General features: G+C 36.5%; 2 protein-coding genes across 2 annotated transcripts in view; both read right to left on the bottom strand.

The window, feature by feature from the left end:
* The window catches only part of LOC111089772 (extensin-like), a 12,375-nt gene extending 8,553 nt beyond the window's left edge, over positions 1-3,822 (bottom strand). The window contains exons 1-2 of the mRNA XM_022402827.1: positions 3,661-3,822; positions 3,224-3,286 (exon numbers count right to left, since the gene is read on the bottom strand). Coding sequence (XP_022258535.1) covers positions 3,224-3,286; positions 3,661-3,822 — 225 coding nt within the window. The remainder of the gene's footprint in view (positions 1-3,223; positions 3,287-3,660) is intronic.
* A 1,612-nt stretch (positions 3,823-5,434) lies between these two features.
* LOC111089773 overlaps positions 5,435-9,619 on the bottom strand; it is a gene marked incomplete at its 5' end in the record, with an annotated part of 11,241 nt that continues 7,056 nt past the window's right edge. The window contains 3 exons of the mRNA XM_022402828.1: positions 5,435-5,569; positions 7,140-7,304; positions 8,818-8,966. Coding sequence (XP_022258536.1) covers positions 5,484-5,569; positions 7,140-7,304; positions 8,818-8,966 — 400 coding nt within the window. The remainder of the gene's footprint in view (positions 5,570-7,139; positions 7,305-8,817; positions 8,967-9,619) is intronic.

Below are 9,619 nucleotides of genomic sequence, written 5' to 3'. Positions count from 1 at the left end.
TTATTCTTTCCGAATACACCTTTACGATACACTTAATTTCAACAGTCGTTCTATAACAACGCTATAACTCACGTCTCACATGGCCAACAATATTATGTCTGCATACATTCAATTACTCATTACCTCCCCATTAGTTCGTGGCCGGTCTTATATATACAAGACTACACTATATCTAGAAAGATCACGAGATTTAAGGAAAAGACGTGAAAGTTCGAGTATAACGTGGCGGGATACTAGTCACGTGACCTCGCTGACGCAACAATATATATTAATATATTAGACTAGGCCTAGGTGTTTCTCAATAACTGCATTGAAACAATAGATGATTTACTACCACTCGAGAGATGATAAGGACTTTAGAACATGGTACAAAGAACGAAAATATAATTTTCTCTTAACTTCAGACTTGAAGTCAACTTCTTGTATCTTGGTAAGCCTAAACCTCCTAAAATGTTCCACGTAAAGCAAAGAAAAAACCATAAGAATATAGTGATGACATTCTTACACTGCATGTTCAGGATGTCAAGAACAATCGCCCCCCCCCCCCAGTGGCACAGCAGTAAGTCTGCTGATTTAGAACGCTAGAAACCGGGTTTTGATACCCGTGGTTGGCAGAGCACAGATAGCCCATTGTGTATCTTTGTGCTTAATTACAAACAAACAAGCCAAGAATAATAAATGAAAACGTCAAGTCACACTTGTATGTCTAAAGCAGTAATTCCATGATCCATGAAGAATGAAAACAGACAATGTACACTACAAATTACAAGACAACACTTTAAACACAGACAATGTACACTACAAATTACAAGACAACACTTTAAACAGAGACAATGTACACTACAAATTACAAGACAACACTTTAAACAGAGACAATGTACACTACAAATTACAAAACAACACTTTAAACACAGACAATGTACACTACAGATTACAAAACAACACTTTAAACACAGACAATGTACACTACAGATTACAAAACAACACTTTAAACAGAGACAATGTACATTACAGATTACTCCCTTTCCATGTTTGTTTAACTGGCATAACCTGGAACCTTATAAATCTCTGTTCATGGACCATGGGGTTTTAATTGTCGGAATAGTGTTGAAATGTCCCGTTCAGTCTTGAACATGTAAAAAGACATACAACAAGTTGACAACCTAGATACTGACCCCAGGTATCTCAATGCATCATACGTGGAAAGGTGTTTTGTTCTGTTTAGCTAATGATGACTTTACAATATAGAATTAGCGAAACACCTGGTCCTTTACACATTTCAGAATTATTGACTTTGTTCGTCCTGTAGGATGTGTGGGTGAACTTAGTTTCCATGTTTTTCCTTGTGTAATTTACACAACAATCGTATTCCATTATAGACTCAAGTTTCCAGTTAGTCGTACAAAACCCTAAGAAATAGCCATGACCACAGAATACTGATTTCCAGATATTTCATGACACTTGGACAGTGAATGGTTTCTCAGGAAACTGTCTGTTGATTCACGCTGTTTTAAGATAAGAAAATTGTATTGCTGCTGTCAATAAGAATTTATCTTCTTATATTACAAAATGTAGTTCAGAGTGTTTTTACTTCTGCAAGTACGTGGGTAGTGTATATTGTCTCTGTTTAAAGTGTTGTTTTGTAATCTGCAGTGTATATTGTCTCTATTCAAGGTGTTGTCTTGTAATTTGTAGTGTACATTGTCTGTGTTTGAGGTGTTGTCTTGTAATTTGTAGTGTACATTGTCTCTGTTTAAAGTGTTGTTTTGTAATCTGTAGTGTACATTGTCTCTGTTTAAAGTGTTGTCTTGTAATTTGTAGTGTACATTGTCTGTGTTTAAAGTGTTGTCTTGTAATCTGTAGTGTATATTGTCTGTGTTTAAAGTGTTGTTTTGTAAACTGTAGTGTACATTGTCTGTGTTTAAAGTGTTGTCTTGTAATCTGTAGTGTACATTGTCTCTGTTTAAAGTGTTGTATTGTAATTTGTAGTGTACATTGTCTCTGTTTAAAGTGCTGTCTTGTAATTTGTAGTGTACATTGTCTGTGTTTAAAGTGTTGTCTTGTAATCTGTAATGTACATTGTCTCTGTTTAAAGTGTTGTTTTGTAATCTGTAGTGTAAATTGTCTGTGTTTAAAGTGTTGTCTTGATGTCATATTAAACAGATCGTTTTACAGAACTGTTTATTCATCTGGTCCATGAACAGAGAATTATAAGGTTCAAGGTTTATGACAGTTAAACAAACATGGAAAGGGAGGATAAACAGTTCTGCAAAACAATCTGTTTAATATGACATCATTTGGTCCATGAACAGAGAATTGTAAGGCTCCAGGTTATGACAGTTAAACAAACATGGAAAGGGAGGATAAACAGTTCTGTAAAACAATCTGCTTAATACGACCTCAAGAGTATTTTCATGTCTTGTAAATCTCATAGTTTAAACCACATTATTTATTATGTAGCTTGTTTGTTTGTTTGTTTTTGAATTTCGCGCAAAGCTACACGAGGGCTATCTGCACTTGCCGTCCCTAATTTAGCAGTGTAAGACGAGAGGGAAGGCAGCTAGTCATCACCACCCACCGCCAACTCTTGGGCTACTCTTTTACCAACGAATAGTGGGATTGACCGTCACATTATAACGCCCCCACGGCTGAAAGGGCGAGCATGTTTGGTGGGACAGGGATTCGAACCCGCGACCCTCAGATTGCGAGTCGAGCGCCTTAACCACCTGGCCATGCCGGGCACAAATTATGTAGCAAAATTACCTGTAGACACAAGATTGTCGTTTACCATTACATTTGTCACTCTCGTGGAAATATGACGAGTATTTAAATAATATTTTACATTTGTTACACTCGTGGAAATATGACGAATATTTAAACAATATTTTACATTTGTTACACTCGTGGAAATATGACGAATATTTAAACAATATTTTACATTTGTTACACTCGTGGAAATATGACGAATATTTAAACAATATTTTACATTTGTTACACTCGTGGAAATATGACGAACATTTAAACAATATTTTACATTTGTTACACTCGTGGAAATATGACGAGTATTTAATAATATTTTACATTTGTTACACTCGAGGAAATATGACGAGTATTTAAACAATATTTTACATTTGTTACACTCGTGGAAATATGACGAATATTTAAACAATATTTTACATTTGTTACACTTGGAAATATGACGAATATTTAAACAATATTTTACATCCCTCATGTTGAAGCCATTGTCTGTGACTAGATGAGAAGCCAAAAGTGTTTTGTCAATGTCCTGAAATAACAAGTCAAAAATGTTGATGAAGTTCTAACAGCAATGCCAAAAAGATAAGACAATGGAAGATTACATCCACAGTGAAGCGTGTAGTTCAGCCACTCCAAGATCAAGAATTGAAAGTTTGTGGTTACATTTGTTATTTTGTTTGAAACTTTTTGTTCGCATCAGTACAAACCACATCACGCAATACAAAATACGAAACCTCTTTCATATTGTTCAACTCCTCATCTACATCCAGAAATATCTTGAAGAGTTTTTGTGAAAAGGATGCAAAGATCGCTGTAAGTGAGCTAGCGGAGAAACTGAGACAATTTACCAAATTCAAGTCCAACAAAGTGGGAGGTTTGTGCAAGAAGAGACACTTCAATTACGAATATCAAGATGATGAAGAGACGCAGGAGCACTTCCAGATCAAGTGCTTTCTTCTTGTAGTGGATATTACCCGAGGTTCTGTGTCCGGAAAATCTGAGCAGAGAATGAAAGGCAAGTAGAGGAAACTGAGGTTCTTTTGGAATACCTTCTAGAAAGAACATCGCTTACCAAACAATGTAGGCGCTTACAGTTACTGCTGATAGAGATGATGTGTCGAATATCAGCTGATGTGAACTGGGATTGGTTAAAGATTCATTAACTCCTGGTGTTAAATCTCCGCAGCAACATTTCACGATGTTTGACTAGGCGTGGGAATTGCATACCCAATCTTTTTGACCACAACTGGGTTTGTTGCTAAGAGAACGAACTTTCCGAATCAGTATATTACCGACATTTACGTACAATCTAGAGTTTGTCAGAAGCTGAGTTTTGGTTTCAGTTTCAAACAATGGCGTCTTCATAATCAGTCACAGTAGTCTGATGGAGGTGTTTTCTAAAATGAATGTGTTGTTCTTATCTCTCAGTGTGAAGATATCCAACGGGCTATCTTATATGAAGTATGGCTTCTAAAAATGTTAATATTTAGCATTACATAATTTTACTTACGAGTGTGAGATCACTTTTTGTGGTGAAAGGTGTGAATTTACAGTTTTATGTATGTAGCTCCTGTATCGGTACTTCACACCTTTGAAAGTGTGAGATCACTTTTTGTGGTGAAAGGTGTGAATTTACAGTTTTATGGATGTAGCTCCCGTATCGGTACTTCACACCTTTGAAAGTGTGAAATCACTATCTGGTGAAAGGTGTGAATTTAAAGTTTTATGCATGTAGCTCCTGTATCGGTACTTCACACCTTTGAAAGTGTGAAACCACTATCTGATGAAAGGGGCGAATTTACAGTTTTATTGATGTAGCTCCCGTATCGGTACTTCACACCTTTGAAAGTGTGAAATCACTATCTGATGAACGGTGTGAATTTACAGTTTTATGGATGTATCTCCTGTATCAGTACTTCACACCCTTGGAAAGTGTGAAACCACTTTGTAAGAGTGTGAATAATCACAGGAAAGAAGGTTAAAATGGTGCATATTAATAAAACCACCTGTTAAAAGCTTTGACTCTGAATAAATCGTATTAACATACTGTTTAGAATATAGTGAGTGAAATGTAAAAAGTTGATTTCAATCGGCCTTTAACTTTAACATAAAAACCTAAAATCAGCCTATTAACATTTAATATGTTTTATAAAGTAGATACTAGTTTAGTTTTTGTTGTTTCTTCTTTCAGCGCAAGGATACACAGTGGGCTATCTATTCTCCGTCCACGGCGGAGAATCGAACCCCGGATTTTAGCATTGTCATGCTTTGAAACAGTAAACTTATCTCTGACCCATCGTGATACTGTGATTATTTGTTTGAAATAATTTTCAAATATTCACGTATTTATAACATTAAGTTTGTTAGTTATTTCTGTTTATGGTTTAGGCCTAATTTATACCTTTTTAAGCTGCCTGTAAACTTCACGTAACATTATTGGGATTAAATCAGAAAATATTGCTAACTGCACAGAAAGCACCCAATAGATGTTTGAGATAAACCATAATATTATCAACATTATTTTTATCTCCAGTGTTTAGTTTTTTTAAAAAACCGAATATAGTAATATCTACCATTCGATTAAACTGATTAATTGATGCTGCCGAGTTTTTATGCATCAACCAATGTATGTTTGATTTTAAATTATGTTAGTTTTAATACAGTCATAAAGTATCATAAGGTCGTCTCTGATGAAAAATGTATTTTTTACAATACATTTAAAACTATTAACACTTCACCTTACCTATTGGTTCGTGCTCTTGAAGATCACCATAGAAGCTCTGTGATTGGTGGTTTACACTTCCACTTGAGGCTGAAATCAAATATGGATATCTTATTTTGTGAGTTTATATTTGGAAGGAAAGAAAAGAAGCTTAAAGTAAACGTAAAAGTTTCAAACACAGTTTTATATTTCAGATTTCAATACCTTAAGTTGCGATGCAGTATTATCTATAATGAATTTAAATAGTGTCGTAATTCAAATTCCTTATAATATTTGTACGGAGGCCCAGCATGGCCAGGTGGTTAAGGCCTCTCGACTCGAAATCTGAGGGTCGCGGGTTCGAATCCCCGTCACACTAAACATGCTCGCCCTTTCAGCCTTGGGGGCGTTATAATGTGGTGGTCAACCCCACTAATCGTTGGTAAAAGAGTAGCCCAAGAGTTGGCGGTGGGTGGTAATGACTAACTGCCTCCTTCCCTCTAGTCTTTCACTGCTAAATTAGGGACGGCTAGCGCAGATAGTCCTCGTGTAGCTTTGCGCAAAATTCAAAACAAATAAACAGACAAATATTTTTACGGCTGTGAAACCAGAAACCAGATTGAAGACGACCAGTTTCTTCAATCCTATGAACCCTGCAGGTCGTCTGCCACACAATGATCCCCCCCCTCCAATGTCTCAGCGGTAAGTCTGCAATCTTACGACGCTATAAACCGAGTTTCGATAACCATCATTGGCAGATCACAGATAGCCCATTGTGTAGCTTTGTGCTTAACAACCAATAATATCAATAAATCAAATCACACAATGCCAGGAAATTCTTGTAAATCCCTTTTCAGTTACTTTTTCTAGTCTTTCAGTTAATTAAAATGTATTATCTAACTAAGTTTTATCTTTCTATAGAGGTTAAGTCCTCTCGGCAAGGTTTTCACAATCCATCTAGTGTACAAAGACGTTGGTTTTTACAAGGACTATTTCAACAGTCCGATCACTCAGAAATCCATAGGTACTGCATCCAGTGTTTTGATTGGTATATCTTCCTATGGAATAAAATGAATTCTCAATTCAATCTCCAGCTGCTCGAGGCATACAATGGTTGAATGGATATGTCGTGGAAGAAACTTATATAGACGTCGCTTTTCCGGATGGATATATTTCTTGATTATTTAGCCTACTGTTGCTTGGGACATGTGGACTTCTTTTACCACTGACCTTTGGGTTCATAGATTCTATTCTATTCTATTAGAATATGCCGCACTTTGCATACCATGGCTGGGATATAACTTGTTGCAGGTTTCATTATAGATGTTTCTGGTACCCCAAGTTGATCCATATTCCTTTGTTTTTCAATGCCATTAAATACAAGGAATATCCGTCTGGGAAATTCTAATTACCCGATCTCAACACATCTTTGTTATATGAATATATGAGTATTTTCCTTTGGAAATAGCTGTTACACCCCCCTTCCCAAAAACGATAGACTTTCAGTGGCATTACACTAATTACAAAATACCAAACAATGCCAAAATGTAGTTCTGAAATATGCTGTTCCTATTATTTTATATCGGTTGGGATGTAACGTGACTTGCTGATTTGCATATTCAAAATCGTTTTAATATAATGTTTTCATCCTTCTGTACATGTTAGTTGTTATTATACTAACCTCCATACGAATACGGCTTGTCTTTACAACCCCTAATTGAATAAAATAAGATATCTGGGCTGTCACAATCTGTAGCCAGTTTAGCACACAATCTTTCTCCACCAGATGCCGCTCCAATGTAGGTTCCTGAGATCGGACAGGATTCAGACTCGGTGACATCTATTCCTGAGGGGAAAAAAATCATTACTCTTTGTTACATTAATAAATGAAACATTGACTTCTCGTCTCTAAGATATTTTAATTTTGATAGAGATGGTAACTAGACATTAACAGATTTGTCAGATCTTTGTTTCACACTATTTCATTGCTACACAGACGTTAGTTCTAGTATCAGATTAATCTGTTCGAGTTCCCTTTCTGAAAAACACCGTCCGCACCTTGAGGACGTGTATGCATTATAAGACTGATGGTGAAATCTCAGTATTCGCTCAGACAAGAGTTGTCCAGAACTTGGTAGTGGGTGGTGTTGACTAGCTACCCTCCTCCAACCCCTAACTCTCTACTCTTTCAGTTCATAATTGTGGACAGCAATAGCTCTGTGTAAACATACTGACGCCACTAATGTTTTGTTTGTTTGTACCACTGGGTGCGCCAGTAATGATTAAGTACAAACTGAAAACATGCAGTAAATAATTCAGCACATTTGGGAAACGTAACATTAATTTTTTTTAGAGCACCGTCGGAGCATGTATATTTAGACATTAACAAGAAAGCAATTTTTTCATTAAGATCTCCAACCTTTTATTTTGGTTAATTAATTCTCTCACACAGAAACATATATATCATCGTAGTGTTCTTTTTTTTATTAACTTTGAATGTGGTATTTAAAGGATGTTATTTTATTGGCTAGAATACCGGAATGAGGGTCAAAATATTCGAATCCCGAATTGCCACTAAGAAGCTTCAACTTCCACCTTTATCACTCTACCACTAAACCCTGCTATTTGGCTAAGTGAGTGTAACTTTGTATGGTGGTGGCGCTACTGTCTGGTTGCCCTCTTTCTCTGGTCGAAAGTTATAAAAATGGATGGCTGTACTCAAACATTAAAGGTCTCTGACGTGTCCGTTTGGCCTATTTGTTGCGTAAGGTGTCATTCAGGAACCATTGGATGCTTTATTGTACATTGGATAAAGATATTCAGACCGATATAACAAGTAAATTATGTGATATGTAGAATGTCAATATCAAATAGACAACGTCATAACATACGGAGAGAAAGAACTGCCATAATGGGCTTAGCATGGCCTGTTGGTTAAGGCGCTCGATTCGCAGGGTTTGGATCTCCGTCACCGAACATGCTCGCTCTTTCAGCTGTGGAGCGTTATAATGTGACGGTCAATCCCACTCTTCGTTGGTAAAAGAGTAGCCCAAGAGTGGTGGGTGGTAATGACTAGCTGCCTCCTTCTAGTATTTCACTGCTAAATTAGGGACGGGCTAGCGTAGATAGCCCTTGTGTATCTTTGCGCATAGTTCAAGAGAAACCAAGCGATTTGCCACAAAAGCAAAAATGAACAAATAAACTGATCCACGTATTTAATCATCGGAATCTTTATGAAAAAAACAAACAAATGAAACACAAAAAGTAGAACCGAAACAGTTCATAAGCCAATCTTCCACTGTTTACAACCATGCAAAAGTGACTGTTTAAAACTGTGTACGAGTAGGAAATATACGTACTTCCAAGGGTTACCCAAGTGTGAGGTTCGAACCGGTGGTTCCGACAGAATGATGGAATATATTCACTGCTTGAAGAAACTCCTAATTGAAGCTCCACGATATTTTCAGTTCTTTGCTGGAGCCAGACACAGTTGTAGGCTTCATCACCACTGGGAACACCATAAAATAAATTCGTTATATTAAGGTCCTCAGAATTAATAATATATATATATATATACTTAGAATTACTAGTTGGTTGTAGTTTAATATAATAAAATTTATTAGAAATAACAGTGTGATTTGTAATTGAATACAATTTTAAGATCCACTTGAAGGAGAGTACTCTGATTCAGCATGTTGATACCTCCAGGACTTCATCCATAATCAGACACAACTTATAACTTAAGTCGCAGGAAGATGGTCTGGAATAAAGGTCGTTATAACATGAGCTTTCAAGTCTTCCAAAGGCTTTACCCATCTACTTTGGATAAACTTATCTCCATTGTTTTTACTATGTTAAAGGTGTATGTTAGGAGTGTTGCTGGTCAAACAGACAAGTACATCCTTGCTGACCTTTCCCTCCAAATCCTACTGTCAGTCTTCATTGTGTTAAATTTATTGCCTGGACCCACCCAATACTCATTCATGTTTTCCATTGAAAATCTCATCATCTTTTTTGACCTCACTGACCCATAACCTGAATGATTTTCAGTCTCTGTATTATTGCTTCATCTGTCCTCTCTCTTAAGTGGTGACATAGAAGCCAGGTTTTGGCTGTGGTTGCTACGAGTAGCACTTATCTCTATAGAGATAATTTTGACTT

This window comes from Limulus polyphemus, unplaced genomic scaffold (assembly GCF_000517525.1).
Source record: "Limulus polyphemus unplaced genomic scaffold, Limulus_polyphemus-2.1.2 Scaffold7311, whole genome shotgun sequence".
Classification (NCBI taxonomy): Eukaryota; Metazoa; Arthropoda; class Merostomata; order Xiphosura; family Limulidae; genus Limulus; species Limulus polyphemus.
This window is presented reverse-complemented; position numbering and strand designations above follow the sequence as displayed.